Genomic DNA, 22,218 nt, shown 5'->3' with positions numbered 1-22,218 from the left:
TATGAATGTAAATTTCCATCATATGGTAATAAAATGCTTTTCCATCTGTGCTATTAAATGGCTGATCCCCCCAACCCCCTACCATCACCACCTCCACCACCACTGACACACAAGCTGGAATACATTTTCAGCTTGTACCACTGTTGAAAATGAATTATTCAGCATCGACTCTGTTCAAAAACCTGAGCTTTCTCAGGTAACGAGTCGCAGAGAGCCCAGGGCAGAGGATGACAGGGGGTGCAGAGGTCGTGCTGTCACACATCACCCGACAGCAGCGGGGATCCCTCTCAGCTGGACTCTGCCTATACGGCGGGTGGGAGACCCAGGGTGCGAGCAGGTCTGCGGGCTGCTGCTGGTGAGACCCCGCTGGGGCTGATGGGCAGGTGCGTGTGAGCTGCCGGTCCTCCGGCGGCCGCTAGTGAGCCATGAAGCCTCGCAAGGTTACTGTGCACTGTCCACGACACCTGCAGTCACAAACTTCACATGGAGCTGTAGCTTTTCCATAACCAAATAGTGATTTCTTTCTTTCCTTTTCTTTCTTTCTTTCTTTCTTTCTTTCTTTCTTTCTTTCTTTCTTTCTTTCTTTCTTTCTTTCTTTCCAGGCAACCCATATCAGCGTGGACCATCTATATTTTTTTCTCAGCGGCAGAGAAAAGTCAAGGTCAGCTCTGAAGAAACTCTATATTGATAGGTGTACAGGTGTTATAAAATCAGGGTAAAGGACTGACAACCTGTGATCCAATGATCCAACTATAATCTGGCTCAGATTACAGTAACTGGAATAATTATTGGTGATCTGATCCCCAATAATAAACACTGCTATCCATAATGACAAATGATACTACTAATATTACTACTACACCACTTAACCCTGATTCTCTAAATGGGAGATATTACTGGTCAACATAAATTACTTGTTCACAGTGAAATCTTCTATATAGTGTGAAATTATCTAGATATATGTCGATTCAGGAAAGATTGACATTAAGAGTGCTGAGGTTGCTTGTTCTGCTAACATGCTCTCTCCCATATAACACTGGATTAGTTTGGTTCAGTGCTATAAGGTAGATATTTACACCTTGGTTCATCATCAGTGTACTGTGTAATGTACGTGGAAAATGTCATGCTCACTAAAAGCAGCAATTAACAATTAATTGATTCTGACAATATAGTCTCTGTAATAAACTTAAACCCAGGTAATTGCTTCACTTCTGACATTTGGGTAAAGGTTTTTTTTATTTATTTATTTATTATATTTAGGCAAAAGTCAAGAGCCAAGGCTTTGCTGTTCCAGCCTCTTGGCTCTTTGGCTGTAGCTAATTTCAGACATTTTTTTTTTTTATTTATTTATTGTTGCACCCTTAACTATGATACTTGAAGGCATAATCAAAGCAGCTCAAGTCTCTAATAATACAGGATTAGCAATTAATGTCCTAAATGTATTTGAAATTGCTGCTCCTAAAATTTTCCCTGGTGTTTAATATCGCCCTGACAGTAGTGCCTCAAACTGGTGATGCAAATTACGGTATATCTCTGTACAGAGCATCAGACATCTTGTATGTTTATGTGTTTCACTGTACATGGTCACAATTAAATAAATTAATAAAATCATTTATTTTTATTTATTTTTTATTTATTTTATTTTTAATATTGATTTTTACCCAGCCTTGTTTTGCTATTGATTCATCATGTTTACCGTTACCCCATATTTTCTTACATTCATATATGCAACATAAGTTTTACGTCTAATAATACATATTTAAGAAGCAATTAAGACTATGAATAACAGTTGTGAATGAAAACTAAGTAATTCCATACATGTAGAGTAAATAATTCCCCCATGCATAACCTCACATCTGTTTTATTATCTTTTATTGCTTTTGTTTTATTTTTACATGGATTTTTTTATTCCCATTGTTTCTGCTCATTGTATATTCTGTTTGACTACGTTTTCTATTTGATTTTCCCCTTGCTGAGAGTCCTATTATTTATCTAGATGCAGCAATTGAATTTCTCCTCAGGCATCATTAAAGATTTCTCTGTGTGTGGTAGCAGATGGCCAGCATGTTTCATAACCTTCAACACAAGACAATTTCCCTAACAAGAAGTTCTCACAGGAGTCTATGTGCTCTTTTCTGACAGGGAGTACAGTCTTAACTATCACTAAATTATTCCCATTTGACTTTAAAATGGATTTTAAGATGTTATTGATAGTAAAATCCTTTATGAGCAAAAGCCTTAATAAACTCTGGGGCCTCCCTAGGCAGATGTTACTTTTCAAAATGGACATTTCATTTCTGCCTTAATTGAAACAATCCCTTTCTTGTGATGGTGAAAAGAATATAGTGAAACCCAAGCAGCCTAACAAAACCATCAATGTAAATTCTTCACTTAAATTTGTCTGCAAACCACACATTATCATCTTAAAATTAATATAATGAAGCTTTGATTTTGTGATGTTCATGCTCTGCCCTGATGCTGTGCTCATTTTACAATAACAAGTGGTCACAATATTGAAACAGAGTAAAAGAGAGACTCTGCAGATACACTCTCAGAAAATAAAGCATGTGGTTGTACCTTTAGGGGCCCAGTGGCTTGTCACTGGGGCCTCCGAAGTGCAGCTTTTGTCCCCTTGACATTTGGGGACTTATTTGTCCCCTTGTGGTTTGTACCTTATAGAGATCAGTCTTGTCCCTATGTTATAGCTACAATATTGACTGGATTATTGTATTACCTATTTTTCGTATCCACAAATCTACAAAACGTATTTCATTTCACGGCCACTCAACCGTTAAAGTTAAAACTGACCTTAAATTAATATTTTTCTTAATTTATGTATTAATTTACGTCTTTATTCATTTATGCACTTCAAGTCATTGTATTTGGCCTAACAAACACTGTCTCCTGATGAAAACGTTGATATATGTACCTTTTACTGCTTGGGGACATATACGTACCTTTTTTTTTGGCTCTGAAAAAGGCTCACATAATTACCCTGAGGTGCAGTAATTAGCTCTTGGCGGTAAATTTGTGTGGATTGTTCCTTGGGGAAAGAAACGGACCCCTACTGCACCTTTATTTCTGACAGTGTACATCTTCTGTTCTCTCAAATCTCTTTTGCAGGCAGGTGTATTCAGTTGTGGTCTATTACATAATGTATGTTCATGATTCATGTTAGAGGAGATGATCCCAGGCTCACATGAGTCCTGTCCTGTTATGTGCAGCCTATGAGGCCAGATCAAACAACTTAATGGTCTTTCTGTCTCATTTTTTTGATTGTTTTTATTTTTCACTTTTTTTTGCTGTGTATTTGACAATTTCACTTTTGTTTTCATTGTAGGTATTTTTATGTCATATGGAGTTATGTAACGTATTTACTGATCCTTACATTTGGCTTTTGTTTGTCTTTCTGTGTCACTGATACATTGTGATTTTAATTATTGCTTGTTTTTATTTTTACTGTTTTTGCATGGACCCCCAGAAGATTAGTGACAATTTTCTGGAAGCCAGGAGGGATCCAAATAAAAATAAAGAATAAAGAATTGTGCAGGAGAGGTCAGAAACCCCATAGGACTTATTATAAAACCTCCCCTTTATGATTAACATTATTCATCCTCAGCTATTTTATTTATTTTTTTTTTTTTCTTAGCAGAATTAGTGTATTTCTGTCAAGATGTGGGAGCTGTGGCATAAATGAAACCTTGAACCTTGTCAGATGAATGATCTCACCATACTCTCTCTCTTTGTGCAACTGTTTCAGGTGAATTGACAGCTTTGGCTGAGACATCTAGCCTCCTTCCTCCTCCTTCATTTCCTTTATGGTAATCACTTATTCAATCTATATCCAGTGTAAATACTTACTGCAGCTGTAAGTGCACTGTAAGTGGCAGAACAGCTCTTAATCAGCTGCCACTCCTCTGCTAGTCATTAAATAGGCTGAGGATCATAGACATACATATTTAATGTTTTATTCTAGGCATATTACAACTCTTCACACCTCATCAGATAGGACACTGACATTCATTGGTAACTCCAGAAGGGATTTCAGCAACAAAATGCTGATATACAGTAAGAAATGTACATTTCTGGTCTGATCTTTATGGCAACTCATTATCATCTGGGTACAATTCTTCACAATCTGTTAGTTTGTTGAAATCCTAAACAAGTTGCCTCAATAGCATATAAAATATAGGTGGACTTGGTGGGCAAAGCAGAATTTTATGCATACCCTTTAACAAAGGCTATTTGTTCTGATGCAAAGCATGTTGGAGTACAGACAGCCATCATCTCACAACACGTTTAGTGACCCAAAGCTGACTCATTTTTATCTGCCTTGTTGCTAAAGTTATAAAGTAATGCCATAAACTGTGTGGAAAATACTGAAAACCAATATTATAATTGATAAGGTATAAAAAGGTACTTGACTATTTACAAAATTCAAGTTAAATTTTCTACAAAACAAAAGTGCATCAAATGTTTTTTAAAAAACATCCTGCATATTTCCAAGGATGAAAATATTAAAGGACAAGGAATAAACTCCAAAAAGAGGATGCATGTTCAGGGGAACTTAACACAAAAACTCTCTCTCTGTACAAGTTCCTCAGACACAAAAGCTCAAAGACGCCTTTGTAAGTTAGAAAATTATGAATCCTCTTTGTTCTCTGGTGACTTTAGTTCAGTTTTGTTTCTTCATAAATTACTTTCCAAGTCAACTGAACTTGTTGCTGATAACAATCTGTTAAAATTTGAATTCTTTAGCAATATACAGTATAATAACTTTACATTTCTGGAAGCTTTTTCGGGTGGCTCGTCACCCTTGAGGTTTTCCATGTACTTTAAAATTAACCATAAGAGTTAAATAAATACTCATCAGGAAGAGACGAAGAAAAAAAGCTATTGGCTAACGCTTGCCTTAAGGGCAAATTCTGGCCTGAAATTCTTTGAACAAATCAACCAAAAACTTGCTCTCTTCCTCTTTCATGTGGCCAGAAAAAGCACCAAAGCCCCAGCCTTTAGCCCAGAAAAGCAGAGCTCCAAGGTTTATGAAGGGACAACACCTAGGGCATTGGACTACATGGACAATGAGGGCCCTAGTGTTGCAACAGTGCAGGAATGCTGGGTGAGTGTGACAGTGCTGACTCGTGGGGGTCAGGGGTCGTGGCACGGGACAGATCCAGTGCACTGAGCAAGTCTTGCTTCAGCCGTCTTGCAGAGCTATCTGCGCTGTGCCACTGTGGTTTTGGGGAGCGAGGGGAGGTGGGATGGTCCCTGAGTGTTGGGTCCCCTGTGGAAAAGGTGTCTCTTGTGGGGGCCCTTAGCCTGCGTTACCGCTCTTCAGCCACTTTCCCGTTTACCTCCTGCTCATCCTCATCTCTCCTCTTCTGCCTCTGAAAGAAGCCCAGCTGGGCAGGAGACAGGTCAGACAGAGAAATTAGACAAGGTTGTGTTTTCATAGCCCTCAGTGGGAACAGGACATTGTAATTCACATTTTTAATTTGTATGTGCTATAGCAGTGGTTCTCAAATGGGGGTGCGTGTCCCCCTAGGGGTATGTTGGAGCACTGCAGGGGGTACATGAGATTTTTAAAATGTTAATTAAAAAAAATAAAAATACCAGTCATGCATAATTCCTACAATAAGTAGCCTATGCTACAATAAGTACAATAATACAATGTTAAAGTAAGTTTGATTAACAACATCCACATTTTACATTCAAGAAAATATCCTCAGTAGCATGTTGTAGTTATATAGACACTGATGGCGCTGTATTGGAGCTCTTTATATCGGATTTTTACTTTTTTTTTTTTTTTTTTTTTTGCAACAGTCAGGGGCTACTTTCCTGAAAAAAATATTTCAAATGGGGATACATTATTGAAAAACTCCAGTTCAAGGACTGGAGATTGAGAAAATCAAAGCATTTGTGATCTTGGATGTTGTCATGGTAGTTATGTTGGCGTTATTGATGATAGTGTATTATTTGTAGCATAAAGACCAACTTTATTGGTGGACTAATGCATCATGAGGGACTATTGCCCTGATGAAGGCCACAAGCCAAAACACGTTGGTCTACCAGTGAAGTTACTCTTGCTGCTGGAGGTTTGATCTCCCTTTTCAATGCACCTTGGTAGTGCACGAAGTTGTGCCAGAAACCCCTACTCTGCCTCTTTGATAGTGTATTTCTGTCAACAGTTTCTGTGTTGACAATGAAAATGAAACAATGAGCACGAGGCTGCCTTTGTGGACTGTTGACCTTGTACCTCAAAATAGGCTTCATTTCTGCACTATTAGTTCTCAACCAGGAAATGTGCTCACAGAGGAAATACGAGTGACTGTCCCATGTTTTTCTAACCCTTTCTCTCGTAAAATACACAGAACATTGGTGTAAATTAGTGTAAAGTCCTCCCTCTCATATTTCTAAACTTACAGCGTATGAAATAGAAGTGCACTCTAAACTTCATCCTTGATTTTTTATGACTAACATTTTTGGACATAACTTTTTTGGCCTTTCAATTTCATCAGTGTCCTCACTGATGATGTCAAAAGGCTAAAAGGCTAAAACGCTCCGTCTAGAAATGTGAGGCATGAAAAAGAAAATAATTCAAAAGACTTAACCATCTGAATGCGATTCCATTCCATACAAAGTGATCTAATACATCAAATATCACACCAAGTCAGTGCACAGAGCTATAGTGCTTTAGCAATAGCAAAACATGGTGCAGTGTATGAGGGAAAAGGGCTGATCTTTGACAGTCTCAACAGGAACATTAATCAGTGTCACTGTCACTGCAGCATCATTATTTCTGATGACTAATGGATGTGCTTCACACTGTGTGTGTGGTGTGTGGGGTCTGTTGGGTTATCATTACCTTCCATAGAGCAAGACTGAGCAGGGCTAACAGCAGGAGTCCTCCCAGAGTACTACCTATGATAATCCAGATAGGGATTCTGTAATCTCCCTCCTTCCTGATCTCCAGGGTTATCTGCGGGAAGAGAAGGAGACACTGAAACATTTTTCCAGCATTCCTTCTTCAGTGTCACACTGACAAAGGAATTCATCTGCATCTGTTCTGTTGCGTAGACGTGCACAACACACTGGCTCTTCTTGTTCAAAAATGAAAACACCGGTAGGTTTCAATGTGACGACACAGCCTTGGCATTTAGAAGAAAGAGAACTTAAGGGTGATAATGCACTGTTTAGCTGTGAGATGTGTGTCGAGATGTGTAAAGTCCACATGAACTCTTTCAACCAGCCACTGGCATTCCTTCATTCCTATAGTTTGTTGTGGTTGATCGATTTCAGATCACAGAGTAACTCGCAACTTCCTCACTGAGACTCTCTTGAATAATCCCAGTTAGATAAGCAACATTTCACATCACTGGTAAACCTCAAGATTGGATTCGGGCTAAACTGGACATCCACTGGAGCATGAGATGAAGTGAGCGGAACACATTCATCATTTTTTTTTTTTTTTTTACTTTTACCACAAAAAACGGGCTTCATTTCAAAATCCTTTCAACTATATTCTATGTTTGTAACATGATCAGACCTTACATAAGCTGAAAGAAAAGCATCATTATTACCTACAGTAGAAAAAAAAAATCAGCAAAATAGGACACACTGGCCAGTAGATGGCAGCAAACCGTGGTGTATGAGACCATATTTTCACATGTAGTGCTGCTGGTCCTTTCGGTCCCTGAGCACCATGCAGCACGTGTGCAGGAATACCAGCCTTCAGTGTGTGAGGCTGCACTGCCTGACTTCTGCGATGCCATGCTCAGCTTTAGCAGAGACCAGAGCGGTGCCTTCCTAAAGTGCTCACAGCCATAAAATATGAGAGAGATAAATTGTTACGTGTTTATCGGAGCTCTTCCACTCAAAAGCAAAATTTGTCAGTTTCATAAAAGTGTAAAACTGTATAGTCATGCATGTTTTTTTTTTTTTTTTTTTTTTTTTGTTTTAGACCTACAATCTTGGGTGGTGGTGGGGATAATTAGCCTTTATCCTTCTATCTTTGCCTCTTTTTAACCTCCTAGAATTTCATTCATTGTTTTATTGCTTTTTATCATTGTGTTAATATTTGCTGCTATAAAAATCTATCCTTTTGTTTTTAATACCCCTTTTACTTTAAAGCACTCTGAGCTACATTTTATGCTATGAAAGGTGCCAAATGTGCTGGAGGTTATTATTATTGTTATTATAATTGTGAAGCTAGTAACTCCGAGTTGACTCTGGTGAAACACAGGAGCAATGTGAAGGGTTGGCTGCTGTTGACTCACATGTCTGACGGGCCGTTCCTCATGTAAAAACATGGGGCTAGAGGAGGGGAGCTCCACTGACGCACTGGTTACAAGCTCCAGGATCTTGAACTTCAGCTGGATAAGAAACCAAAACATACTGTCACTTTTCAACAACACATCACATGACTGAAAGACATTAAAAAAAAGGCTGTCACCACAAGAGAGTCGTGAGAGAGAGAGTAGCATATTTTCACAAGATGTGTGGCCATAATATTTTTATACTCCAGGCTGCTCACCGCATGGAGGGCATCTATTCGTAGCGTCCCTGTGATTCTGACAGCGACTTCTCTGTAGGAGGCCAGGTTGACAGTGCATTGGATAGGCAGAGTTAGGGTGTTGGATCGGTTCTGTGTAAAGACACCAGGCATTGGCAATAAGGGAAAAGCCGTTGTAGGTAAAGACAGAAAGCACTGAAGTGAATGTGTGTGGCTGATTTGTTACTTACCAGGCGGGAGAAGCGGGACAGGTCCTCAGGTGATGCCCTGCTCTGTGCCACGTGCTGAGGCGGGATACAGTGGGTACCATCTCTCTGAGGTGTGACATGAGAGGAAATACTTGCTACCTGCTCTGAAATGTTTGTTACATCCTATTGTAGAGCAAGAGTGAAGTAGTTTCCTAGGTATAGCACAGTGTAGTATAGTATAAGATAAGATAAGATAATATACAGTATATTTGATTGCCCAAAAAGGGGAACATTTCCTGGATTCAAACTATATTAAATAAATAAATAAATAAAACAGTACATAATAAACAAAAATAAAGACACACAGATAATAGTAAAATGAACTACAATGGAAAAATGAGAAACACTATTAGGGGTAATTTAATAATAACATATTGCACACTCGTCCCATTTGCATGGGAAGAGTGCACTGGCACTAAATTAAAACTAGGAAATACTACAGTTTTGTAAGTCAGTTAAGTAGTTCCCAAATAACGACTATTTCAAATTAAGTTGTGTTCTAGTTGCACCAGTTAGACTTTACTTCATTTCTGTCAGGAGCCCGTTCTCACCTGGTCAATACTGAAGTCTGATATCTGCAGAAGCTGGTTGCCATTTTTTGTCATTTCTGGGATTTCTATATTTAGCTGCAGATCTTTTACTGGAAAGAAGCCAAGGTTCTGGATCTGAGAAAAGACAAGAGATAAATGGTGTGGAAAGTTTCTTGGCATTTTCCACAGTAGGAAATTGCAATCGTGGTGGAGATGCAACTTGATCTCACCTGGAAAGTGAAGTTGAATGGAGGGCCGATGACTCCAGGCTCCTCTAGTGACAGTTCTGATTTGATCTCATATCGTGTCGGATTAGAATCCCTTCAGAAGACAAGTACACATAAACAAATGTAACAGATGTGGTAAGTTAAGTAAAGTAAGAGAAGGGGCAGAAAAGACAGCTTAATATGGATAAGGAACGGAAATTTACCGAAAGGCAAGATAAGATAAGATAAGGTAAGAGATTAGGTAGGGAAAGAAAAGGAGGGCAAAGGTAAAGTCAGATAAGGAATTAGGAAAGGTAAGATAAAATAAAGTATGATAAGAAGTATAAAAACACAGAAAGGAAAGGTGAGCAAAGGAAAGGAAAAGGAATGGATTTGTCTTGTCTTGTCTTGTTTTGTCTTATCTTATCCTGTTGTGTGTTGTCTTGCCTCATCATATCTTATCTTACAGACGCCATTAAATCATTCCGTTCCAGTTACTTAAATAGCTGAGATTACTGCTCCCGAAATAAGTGCAGCAGCTTCAGTACAGAGAAATGCATAGTTTGATAGGATACTGTGAAAATGACAAACCTGGTGAACAGAAGGTCGGCCTCATATTTCAGTGAGTAATAGATGTCGTTGATATTATCTGCCGAGCTCATCTCCTCCCCGTCGCTGTTGAGAGAAGTGGACAAAGATATTAAATTAATCTGAGTCATGTGACTTCTCAAACTTACAAGCAGGACAAACTAAACTTTTCCGGTCAACGGTTCTGTATTTTTTCTATTTTTATCTACCCTTACCATTTGGACTGTGGTGAAATATGTGCCTATCTGTCTTTGTTGATATGAAATAGAAAGTTGAGACTTGTTTCCAGTCTTGTGTGATGGACATCATTTAGGATACTAGTGACATTTTGAGACAGATCTCACATGGAAACAGGGACAACACAGTCCTGGTGAAACAGCTGTGTATGTGGAGGTGGCCTCAGTTAAGATACAGATGAAGGCTGAATAAGTTTATAAATTCATACCTGCTGGCCTCAAGGATGACTCTCACATGCTCTAGGAAGACAGAACGGCTGAATTCCAACTCCAGACGAAATGACACCTACACAGACGAGACAGGAAAGATTAGAACAGTTCATTCTTCCATTCATTCACTCTGTCACTCTTTTTTTTTTTAAAGATACTTTTTTCGTCATTTTCTGCTTTATTTGACAGTCACAGTGGAGATAGACAGGAAAGGCAGGGGAGAGAGAGGGGATGACATGCAGCTAAGGACCTGAGGTTGGATTTGAACCCCGGTCGCTGCGATCGGGACTAAGCCCTGGTACATGGTATGCGCTCTTTGCCAGTGAGCCACTGGTGCGTCCCCACTCTGTCACTCATTTCTAGGCTCAAAATAATCATATCCTCTGCATATGGTATCCTCTCTACTGCAAAAATGACCCATGCATCATGCATGGAGTCATTTGGGTTCCCAACGATACAAACCCTGCATCACGGATTAGGGAGTAAAGCCTGCAATAACCTGCTGGAAGCTCCAGCCTCGACCTCAGGCAACCTGCAGCCCAGTTGGTGCTGCTTAGAGAAAACCAGAGCATTTCCCCTCAGAGAGGATCATACTCTCTCTCTCTCTCTCTCTCTCTCTCTCTCTCTCTCTCTCTCTCTCTCTCTCTCACACACACACACACACACACACAAACACACATGCACACACAGACATACAGAAAGAGTTGTGTATATAGTCTTTGCAATGACAATTCTGAAGTTTCTGTGAACTTCTTTCAGTAATTGCATGGGTGAACAAAAGTTATAGTTTTGCATTTGCCGTATTCAGTTCCAGTTTTTTTTTTTTTTTTGTGTGTGTGTGTGTGTGTGTATGTGTGTGTGTGTGTGTGTGTGGATGGGGTGGGGGAGTTACAAATGGAATCAGATGGATGTATGAAGGCTGGAGAAACAGAAGAGGTGAAGAGTGGTGGGTACAAAACAGAACGGGATGGAGGAATCCTAAACAAAACCAGAAGAGCGGGTATCGACAGGAGTGTGGAGGGTAGTAAAGCCTCAGGTCACACACACACACACACACACACACAGATGAGATGGAGGGCTGATTGACAGCAGAAGGGAGAGAACACAAACAAAGAGGAGCAGAACATTGTTTACAGCCCTCTGCGCTGCAATGAAGCCCTGATGGATACCGTCTGGCAAGAGAGAGGAATGCCTAACGAGGTTTACTGTAGCTTCCCTCCCCCATTTAGAGTCACTCATTTCTGACATAACACAGATATGGAACGCACATAAATGGTGACCTCTGTGCGTGCCTTTGTTGTGGAAAATGGGGCCCTATTCTGTTTTGTTATGAAAGCGTCACAAAAGGAAGGCTTTTTCCTTTTCCAAAAATTGGGTAAATCAATGGGATGTTACTTTGAAAAAGAGTTTGAGGAAAACACACACACACACACACACACACATGCAAGCAAAGTATATGGGTTTGGAAGACATCAATGTCAGTGGCTAGAGGAGATTCTTGTGCCGGCATAACTTAACATGGAAATTCAGACAGTGCCTGAAGGTCCCCCTCCTCATCTGGACCTACGATATTTTGTTTTTCCGTAAGCCACACTGACAGTCAACAGTTGAACGGAGGCAAAAACTGGCATGGCTAGAATGCGCTGGTTAGTACTGTTCCTCCATCTCCTGCAGACCCCCCACCGCAAGTATGAACAAATGTGTCACCACCAGCACATGCACAGCAGATTGCCTTTTCAGCTCTCACTGTCAGCAACTGGGTGAGTTTTCTGGAACACTGTTAAAGTTTACATGCCAGTTTTACACAGGTCAAAAGAAACCGGAAAAGTAGAAACAAGAGCGATAACTGGCTTTTTTTTTTTTTTTTTTTTTTTTTTTTTTAAACGGCTTACCCTGAAGTCGCTGTACTTTCCTTTGACAACACAGTAGTTTGCTGCTGGCTTGGCAGCGGCGCCGCTCTACAGTGAGTCTTGTTTAACTCCGTTCTACATTTTTAAACGGCCCTCAACCAGAAGAGCTCACTCCTGTGGCTCTGGCTACCATTCAAACTGAATGAGTGAGTATGAATCATTCAGTGAGCTTTTAAAGGGCGACCCGGGTCCAGTTGGTTCAGTTGTTACAGGCAGCGTTGGGGAGAAATGCACTGAGCTTTGTTGTTGTCAAGGAGATGAGGGTTATTTGTGATAATGATATGGTTAGGTTATGGGGCAGGATGAATTAGGGATACACGGCATTGGATCGTTTTTTGGAGCATGCCTGTATGCGTGTGTGTTTGCATGAACACTTTCAACCACCTACTGACATGACTTCATTCCTATAATCTTTCTCTGTGGTCTTCTCATTGTTAGTGCAACTTAAATGGCAGTTTGGGTTTTTTTAGGTCATCGACAGGGCAGGGAATTCACATACTCTGATAACTTTTAATTGCACGGGTCCAAGTGCCATCAGCGTCAACTCTATCACAGTTCATTCAAACATCGCCCTCTCCAAAATTGCTCTACTCAGAATAAAACTTGATGCAGTGCTGTAAAATATACTACAAATTGGAGAGTCTCATAAATATTGTTGACATTACAAGCTTGTGGAAAAACTTGATGAGTTCGGGAAAGGACAGAGATGAATGTGGGAATCAGTAACAGATGATTCAGAGTAACTCTTGCGTGCCTACATGTACGTTTCACCCAGTCACACTTGGTGCTCCACACTAGGGATAAATAATAGTCCATAATGGTTGAAGCCACTCATCCGCATTCTGAACTGAGAGTCTCCTAGTGGTTATACATTATCGCTCAGCGGAGGCAGCACTTTCCACTAGAGTCACAATGATTTTCTTTCATGGCACTCTTGTTGCGTCCATGCCCTTGCAGCAAACCTCCTTCAATACCAGTACTACATGAACGATAAAATAAAGAAATAATAATAACAAAAAAAAATCTTATGTGGTACATATACTGTAATAAAACATACAGTGAATAGGCTACTGTAACAAACATTTACTTTCAATGTAAAGCAAATTGAGCTTTCAGTTAAAAGTGCTATATAAATAAAATTGCTGTTGCCATCGCCATTTAATTTCACACTTCTTATTTGGATTGTACCCTAGTCTTGAATAGCCAGACCTATCTCCACACTTCGTTTTAGGTTATTTTAAGAAAGGGCTGGCGGACCCCTTTATCACTCTGCTATAAGTGGATAAAAGAAAACTCTCTGGCTTGTTTGTATTTCTTTAAGACAATCACAATCGTCTTGGGCTGTGATGAGGCCAGGATGCAGTGACGGTGCTGTTGCGAAATAGTGTCAAGGGTTCACGGGAGGGGAGGAGGATCCCAACTCAAATAATCGCCCAATGGCAGGCCCATGGCCACAGTTTACATCCGGTGAGTCAGACTAATCATAACACAAACTCTGAGGTCTTTGGGTTTAAGAGCAATAATCTGAGAGGCACAGATTAAGTGGCAGGTCTGGAAAACTACAAAAAAAAAAAAAAGTTTCCATATTGTACTGCTCTCTTTGAAGACCAAAGGCTTCACACAGAACTAATACTGAGCTGCTGTTGCACGTGGAAGGATACAAATTAGGATAAGAATCGCCACTTGTGGTGAACATGAAGGTCTGATGTGTTATTTTGTCTTGAAAGTCTATGCAAGCTCTGAAACTGATGTCTTACAATAAAAGGAAGCAGTAGCTTGAGGCAGCTACCTCAGTAACTGTTAAAGCTTAGATTAAAGAATATTTGTGTTTAGATTGTAAATGGCTCCATGGGCTCAACACAGTAGGACATGTTCTAGTGTTGACATTCTGTGCATGGCCGTTGATTTTGACTTCAAATTAAAACAGAAGGGATCTCACTGACCAGAACTAAACTGGGCTTCTCTGGTCGGCTTGTGGTTCTGACATTAACCATTGTGGTGTGTCATGGTCTGCTGAAGCCAATACGCTCCACTTCTACGTTTCTCTACCCATGAGTTGCTGCCCAATGTGGGCTGTGATTTTTCTGACAGGGCTGTGGACATGTATCCAAAAATATATTGAGACGGATTTTTATATTCACAATGATTGCAAGAATTTAAACTGATCTACACATATATTGTTTTCTTTTCAGGATTTTTTATAAAATTCCAGTGTATTTGTATTTATCATGGACAGAAAGCAGCAATCAAGTTAGTTTTTGGAAACTGACCCTGCTGTGTATGCATTGTTACTAATTCTCAAGAAAAACACACTCTCTTAACCGAATCGCCTGACTGCTCCACAGCCAAGGTTATATTTGGGACATGGTTAAGAAATAAAGTTAGGAGCACTGGTCCAGTAAGTTTGTTATGATAAAAAAAAAAAAAGCATTCACAGAGATATTTAAGCACTTTGTGCACTGGTTTGATGTACTCACCTGAGTTTTGGCCCTCATGAACGGTGCGCTGACATTGCAGATTCTCTCATTCCTCAGTTTGTCCACGCTGAAACATTCTATCTTGATGTCAGAGTTGTCCTGGGTTGAGAATAACTACACAAGTTAGAGCTGAACAATGAATCAGTGGCCCAGTGCAATATCCATAAAGTGCCACAGACATGACCTGGCCTACAAATTTCACTTTCCAGATTTAGGAACATTTTTTTTTTTTTGTGCTACAGACCTCAGCAAAAATCACACCATCATCATTTGAATTGATTTTTCTTCAGTGAAAATGACAATTATGATGCAAAAATGGCCATTCCTACTAAAATCATGACTCTATGCATAATGCTGAAATTGCAATATCTGTAAAATTAATCACAGTATGATTATTTTCACTATAGCATTCAGCCCTAACACACACATTGATAGTCTGATTGTAGTTTTTGTTATTATGATATGTTAGATGTTATTTCAAAAAGAAACGAAGGGAGGGTAACAAGACAGAAACCAGTTATATACTTTTCTGATATCAGTTTATATCATAATATGATTCATGTATGCAAAATCAACTATTAAAGTATGAAATAACTGTTCATTCCACTAAACCAAATGGTAGGTGTGATGTGAAACAAAACTACAACATTTTCAAATAACACTCCTTAAATGTTTCATAGCATTTTCATAGCAATTTAATTTTTTTTTTTTTTTTTTTTTTTTTTTTTTATAAAAATTGGCTTGTCATCATTTTATTACCATCAGTTAGGACACCAAATTGTATATACCAGGGTGATGTCCCAAAACCATCCGGTCATCTCATATGAACAGTTTGGCAGATGATACCAAAATGGACATTACTCTGGCCATACCTTGATTATGAGGCTGGAGAAGCGCAGGTTGGGTGTGTAGGTGATGTTGAGGCGAGCACCGTAGGCGTTCTCTCCTTTGTTCTCCAGTCGGGCGTCCACTATCATCCTCCTCCTGTTTCCCTCCAACACCCGCTGGGATCCTTCCATCCCTCCCTCACTTGCACGGCGGCAGAACGCACCACGGGAGTGTATGGCCTGCTTGCAGAACTGACTGGGGGGAGAAGGAAAATTAAATTGCAGCGAGGGACTGACAGTTTTGGTTAACTTAAGGTGTGTATATTCAAATGTGTCATTGTTGGTCTGCATTCACATGTGCTACATGTTGTGATGAGTGTGTGTGTGTGTGTACCTACTTTCGGGTCATCAGGTCAGTCATACTCTGCAGCGCTAGGTCTGGTATGCAGCGGTCATCCTCATCGCAGCCGTTCCAGAAAGGCAGCTAACAAAAACATATATAGTAACACCATATCACAATGCTGTGACTCGTTTTAATTATACAATACAATTCCTTAAAAGCAGCCCTGTGTCCAGAGCTCTCTGTCTCACCTCAGTTCTTACAACAGTCGGCCAGCTTTCGTCCAGAATAGGTCCCTGGTCGGGATCCTGCAGCCCAACTTGTGCAGCAAACACTATGGGCCTTGCATAGTCTGTGGTCTCCTATCGTAAAAAGAGGTGTTCAAAGATTAATAAATGGATTTAGTGTATCATCACCCAAGATGGTGATGGTGATATTTATAGAAAGAAGTTGTTGATGCCATCATTCAGTTTTCTTCAAGTCACTAGTGTTCAGCTTTTCCCCCGGAGTTCAACTCTTGGAAGAAAAACCATTGAAACAATATTTACACTGTAGTGTGACACGAAAAATTTAAAATGAAGCTCAGACTAATGACTTTTTTTTTTTTTTTTGGTGGGTTAGCAGCTTTGGCAGGACAACCCGCCGCACCAATGGAGTGGTACAGGGGACCTGCTGGGATACATTACGTCTTTAAAGATGATTTATGATGAGGAATTAGTTTACAAGAAACACAGTTAAATGAATCAATAAAGTGTACAAAGAAAAGAGAATTTCACTGAACTTTTAATGTAACTTTTGTCAAGTAACTTAGCAGAGAAGAACATAAATTGCCAGTATTCATTATTACATAAAAAGCCAAATATCAGCTTCATATATTGAGGGACTAATATAATGGTGTAACCCTGGTATGTGACATTTGCAGTCAACCCGGTGCGGTATAATTATGTCTCACCATGACATGGAAGTAAATGTGTTCGCAGGTCTCCTCTCCAGGGAGGAGAGTCAGGTTGTGAGGCTGCAGCTTGTCAGGGTTGTCCAGAATGGCCCGAGGGTTGAAGCGCCGCTCCGCAATGGAAACGTTGTATTTAATTGCTGGTGGGTAGCAGGAAGAGGTAGGAAATGGTATCATTATCTGTCATCATTAAAGGTCCTGTTCTATCAGTATCGAAACATTTCTGAGATAGATGACCTCCTTTTTCCTTCATTTTTTTAAACGGTTCCAGAGCTGTTGACAAATTGTGGCTGCAACCTAAATGACATCACTGCAGATGTGCAATGTAATAATAGCCAAACTGAAAATATGATAAATGTGTAACACATAAATAGAGGATTCCAAACCCTCTGACCGAGAAGCGAATCATTTCCAAGCCACATTGTTTGCTTGTCATTTATTGCCTTTCATTTTCATACTGGATCGACTGGATCAATAGAGCGATCTTATGACTATGCAATAATTTATGTAAATATCTCCAGCTGTTCTCCACATATCACCTCATGTCACATCTTATCGAAAGTGTTTGTGCTTTGATTAGTGTTTCCCCTGAGGGCAGTTGCAGGAAATTATGGAAAAATAGCGGTTAGTGATCTGGAACCTATGTGTTGAACTTTAAGTACCTCAAAAAATATATTACCAAAGATAACCAAAGCTATCTGACCACATTTTATACATCCTAAAATAATTGATGGTATCTTTTGGTATAGAAAAAAAAGGCTTCTTCTAAATAAATCTTAGCATGGATTACTGAGACAGCAAAAAAACACTTCCAACACAGCAGAGCCAACTCACAAACACCGGAACATCTGCCACGCATTACCAGCCAGACATTACAATAGGAAGAAAATTAAATAAGTGTGCTCCACTGTATGCAGCCATGGAAGACAAGATAACTGCCCCTGCTCTTCCTCGACTCTGTTTTGGCACATCAGATAGATTTGATAAAGATGTTGCGGGGTCAAGAGTTAACTAGGAACACACTCCCCTGCACCCCTGCTTCCTTGACCCCCAGACATACTGAAACACAATCCTGGGATCCCATCTCTTAAAACAAATTGTGATCAGAGAAACCCTGTGCTTGCATGCAGGTGGGCTGCTGATGCCGCACAGCACTTCATATCCAATAGCAACTGGATCTCCCTGCAGGGATCCTGCTGGCATGAACCAGAGCTGCGTACTGCCAGGCTGAGTAATCTATGGTCTGTTACCACCACCACTCAATTATTGGAACAAGTCAGCAAAACAGAAATGCAGCATTAAACATTTGACAGCACCAGTGCAGTTCAGATAGCTGTACCACCTCAGCAGGCAGCTGCATCATCTTTGGCATGGGGACAGCAGTCTGACATTTTAATCTCTGACTGACAGTAAAGAGACATTTTCCTTTGGCGCCATTCGCAATGGAAGTAGCCATCACCCGTTTCGCTGGAAAGCCACATGCTGAAGAGTCTGACTGAGCCAGGACATGACGGGTACACAGTTGGAAGCTTGTGTATCTGTCCATCCTTCAAGACAGTCATGTTTCTCCCAGTCATGTACTAAATTCCTACGTTTGGTAATGTCCAAAAAACAGCTGAACAATGAAATATTGAATTCTCAGCCGCTGTAAATCTGAAATAAAGTCTGGTAAATGTTCGACAGCAGCCAAGGGTTTGACAGCAGCAAAGTTGGCAGTGTCAGCATATAAATATGAAATTAAATGTGTTGGTGTGTCACAATAGAGATTGAAAGTTCATGTGTCTTATATAGATCTGTTGAATCCTTAGCTATTATTACTTAGAAATGAAAGGTTTTATTTCCTTGGAGCAAAATTGTGGGGAGTCTCTCTGCCTACCTTTCTCCCTCATTTACACAAGCAGATTGGAGAGGTGAATCAAAAAGGGAAAGAGCTCTGCCAAACTTTTTTAAACCATATTTTTTATTCATCTCTGACTAATGCCAAACTTCAACAAAGACAAGGGGAAGACCTGGCAACATGAGACAGCTGAGATATTTCCACAGTGGTGGACTGTTTTTGCTGGCTTACCAATTTCCTGTGTAGGAGGAATGGCTGTCCTGGCGGTGACGTTGAGACAAACTATGGCTGACATGCAGGTCACGTCTTTGCCACCTCGCTGACAGTCCTTCACAAAGATGTTGACCTTGTTGGGCTCAAACCTGACATTGGCGTATATCCGGACAACACTGCGTGACCTGTGAAAGCACAGGAGCGCTAACAGTGATCCCAGTCCATGACCAGCTTTGTGGACATTTTAACAGCCATGTGGATATTTTGCATGGGAAAACAATCACTGTTTTATTTATCCAGTGATGGTAAATTGAAAATTGTTATACAAAGAGTAAGTTTTCAAAGCTAAAGTCTGTCTTTCCTGGGTAGCTTAAAACAGCTCATGTAACATGGTTTATAGAGTGTGAAATAGCTCCTTGGTGTAACCTCATTCCTGAGTTGAAATAGCTCTTGTTCACCATCTGAACTAGATCAGTTTTACATGGCAGGTCAGATAAAGTAATGTGTACTCAACTTTCATGTACTGCAAGTGAGCAACACCTGCAGCATGACTCACCTGAGGGCAGATGGTTGCTAATAAACACCGCCACCAGTATACATCAAAGATATATTTTGTGAGCAGAAATGTTAAAGGGCAACTATGCAAAATATTGAGGCTCAGTTGAAGTGAGGACCCTTTCGACTTAAGGGACACAAACCTGTAATATACACAAAATCAAACCATGTAGGTCCAACCATGAAATTTTGTGCTTATACCATGTTTTTTGTCAGTTTTTTTTTATTTTATTTAACCTTTATTTAACCAGGCAAATCATTAAGAACAAGTTCTTATTTACAGTGATGTTGAGTCTAAAGTGTCCTCATTTCAGTCAGCCTTTGCCAGTTTTGTATAATGCAGCTTTAATTGGCCACCCACAATAACTCCATTATGATGTGGCTTTGACATTATGGGACGGGCACAGCACTGGGTCATTGTGTCCATAAATTTTATTGGTAACTGTCCTTGTCCTTGTTCAAAATTATGTTGTGATTGCTTTGAACCCTTTACAACAAAACTGGAGACTAAATGAAGAGGATGAGGAACCGAAGTTAAAAAGCAGTCTTTTTTGTCTTTACTAAGTGGATACAATGGCAGAGCCTGCCTGGTACTTTGTATAACCACCATAACAGTCATGGAAAGAATGTTGGTCATTTTGACAACAGCATCATTCATTGATTAGGGGGAAATACTCACCAGAGGAGAACAGCAGCACCAAGGGAACCTACTGCCAAGTCCACTAAACCATCCTCGTTCATGTCTATTTTGCCATGGATGCTACGGCCAAAGTACTGCAGGCCAGGAGCCAAGTCCGCTGCTGCTATCCTCTGAGAAACAGACGAGCCAATTCAGGAACAAATGAGTGCATGGTGAAAGATCAGGATGACCACAGTAACATTTTACACTGTAATGACAGAATCATCCTTCAAGCTACAGTTTGTCCAATTAAAACTGCAGCTCAAATAGCTCCGACAGTAGTTTTGACACAGATTGATACACATTGTGCAATTAGATGTACAGTAAACAGGATTCCATTTCTGATTTCTAATTAATGTCAGTCTGATGAATTTGATCGTTATAGCGATTATGGTGGCAGACAAATATGCATATCTGCTGCCATAGTTTAAATATCTTGTATGTGTTTGCTATTTTTTCAAGAAGGAAGGCATCTTAGCAGAACCTGTTTTCAACCTGCTGCTTTTTGCTGTGCGGCATATTGGATTTCCTCCAAGGTTTTGTGAGGTGTAGTTTTTGACGCAAGGTACAAGTAAATAGCAAGAGGTAGCAGTGAGATCTTGAGGCTGTTTGGTAGCTGCACTTTTGGCACATCGTCCTCCTACCTGTTTGTATTTCCGTAGTATCCTGTTGTGCTGGCTGAAGAAGACATAAATGGCTCCTTTGTGGTCATCTTCCAGTGGAGCTCCCACCACCAAATCGTTGAAGCCATCCCCATTTAGGTCAGGGACAGGAGCTAGTGATGAGCCAAACCGGGCATTCTGGCCTCCGTTATGAATCTCCAGTGACCCTTCCAGGATGAAACGATTCTGAGGAGGCAGGGAAACACGACAAAGTCAAAACTGGTCTCATCTTATTAATAACTGGATAATTGCTTAACCTTATTGACCAGTGATGCTTAGCAAATCATGATGTTACATCTTAGATGGGACAGATACCCCCTCCAGCACTTGTTTCTATGGTAATGTATTGTATTTTTGTTTTTCCTTTTGTTTCCAATCCAATAAATATTTGAATGCAAGTACTCCTCAAGAGCTTAAGGAGACAGGAAACATGTGAGTCTAAAACATCGCACGCAACACTTAACAGCCATACACGGACCGAAACATCGTCTTTGTGCACGTGATCGTACAATATTGACACACAAAGATTTTTTTTTTTTTTTTTTTAAATTGCCTATCTGGTCAAAGATATTATGCGTGGTCCCAAAACACCTCTATGCCCTGTCCAGTGGGTAGATCCATGCCTTCTGTCCTTGCTCAGTTCTCCAGACAAAAAAGTGATCTCATCCTCAAATGAACTGCCATCCATTTATTTAGACAACTCATAATGAGACCAAGAGGGATTGTTGTGTTAAACTCTCTCCCCTCCATCTGGCCCTGTTGTTTGTTATTTCACCTAACCTCAAAACCATTTTTATAGGCAGCTAATCATGTTGCATTTATTTGCATAAAAAGTAACAAACAAGTTTTTCCTTTCTAACTAAACAAAATATAAGGTTTGGATTATGACCCTTGTTTTCATAGATCCCTTGATCCTGGGGGAACTTGAGACCTTAAAAGTCTTTGTCAACAAGTGTGAAGAATTTTGTCTGAGAGCCCTAAGACGAAGGAAGCCATATAGCTTTAGCATATTTGTTTGAGTCTCTATTCTTAGCCAGAGTAAAGTCAGCTGGAAAACTCCCATGTCTTTGAACGCAACGACATCAAACTGAGTGGAAAAGATTTCAAGGAAAGCATTCTGATAAAATGGATCCAAATGACCGAGCCATTTAGTGGTCATGCATATCATTGCTCCATTTGGCAGCTCAGTTTTCCTCATAATATAATTCATTTCTCTCTGACAAAACATGAGATCAC

General features: G+C 40.1%; 1 protein-coding gene across 1 annotated transcript in view; it reads right to left on the bottom strand.

The window, feature by feature from the left end:
- Window positions 1–3,981: 3,981 nt before the first annotated feature.
- itga11a (integrin, alpha 11a) overlaps window positions 3,982–22,218 on the bottom strand; it is a 55,183-nt gene continuing 36,946 nt past the window's right edge. Inside the window, exons 14-30 of the mRNA XM_030048723.1 lie at window positions 20,965–21,168; window positions 20,321–20,451; window positions 19,105–19,271; window positions 17,037–17,176; window positions 16,336–16,446; window positions 16,143–16,228; window positions 15,790–16,000; window positions 14,918–15,016; window positions 10,530–10,606; window positions 10,088–10,171; window positions 9,521–9,611; window positions 9,312–9,425; window positions 8,743–8,826; window positions 8,534–8,644; window positions 8,277–8,372; window positions 6,866–6,979; window positions 3,982–5,402 (exon numbers count right to left, since the gene is read on the bottom strand). Coding sequence (XP_029904583.1) covers window positions 5,325–5,402; window positions 6,866–6,979; window positions 8,277–8,372; window positions 8,534–8,644; window positions 8,743–8,826; window positions 9,312–9,425; window positions 9,521–9,611; window positions 10,088–10,171; window positions 10,530–10,606; window positions 14,918–15,016; window positions 15,790–16,000; window positions 16,143–16,228; window positions 16,336–16,446; window positions 17,037–17,176; window positions 19,105–19,271; window positions 20,321–20,451; window positions 20,965–21,168 — 1,998 coding nt within the window. The 3' untranslated portion in view covers window positions 3,982–5,324. The remainder of the gene's footprint in view (window positions 5,403–6,865; window positions 6,980–8,276; window positions 8,373–8,533; window positions 8,645–8,742; window positions 8,827–9,311; window positions 9,426–9,520; window positions 9,612–10,087; window positions 10,172–10,529; window positions 10,607–14,917; window positions 15,017–15,789; window positions 16,001–16,142; window positions 16,229–16,335; window positions 16,447–17,036; window positions 17,177–19,104; window positions 19,272–20,320; window positions 20,452–20,964; window positions 21,169–22,218) is intronic.

The sequence above is a fragment of the Myripristis murdjan genome, chromosome 3 (genome assembly GCF_902150065.1).
Source record: "Myripristis murdjan chromosome 3, fMyrMur1.1, whole genome shotgun sequence".
Lineage (NCBI taxonomy): Eukaryota > Metazoa > Chordata > Actinopteri > Holocentriformes > Holocentridae > Myripristis > Myripristis murdjan.
Note: the sequence above shows the minus strand (reverse complement) of the source record. Positions and strands in the feature narration are given on the sequence as shown.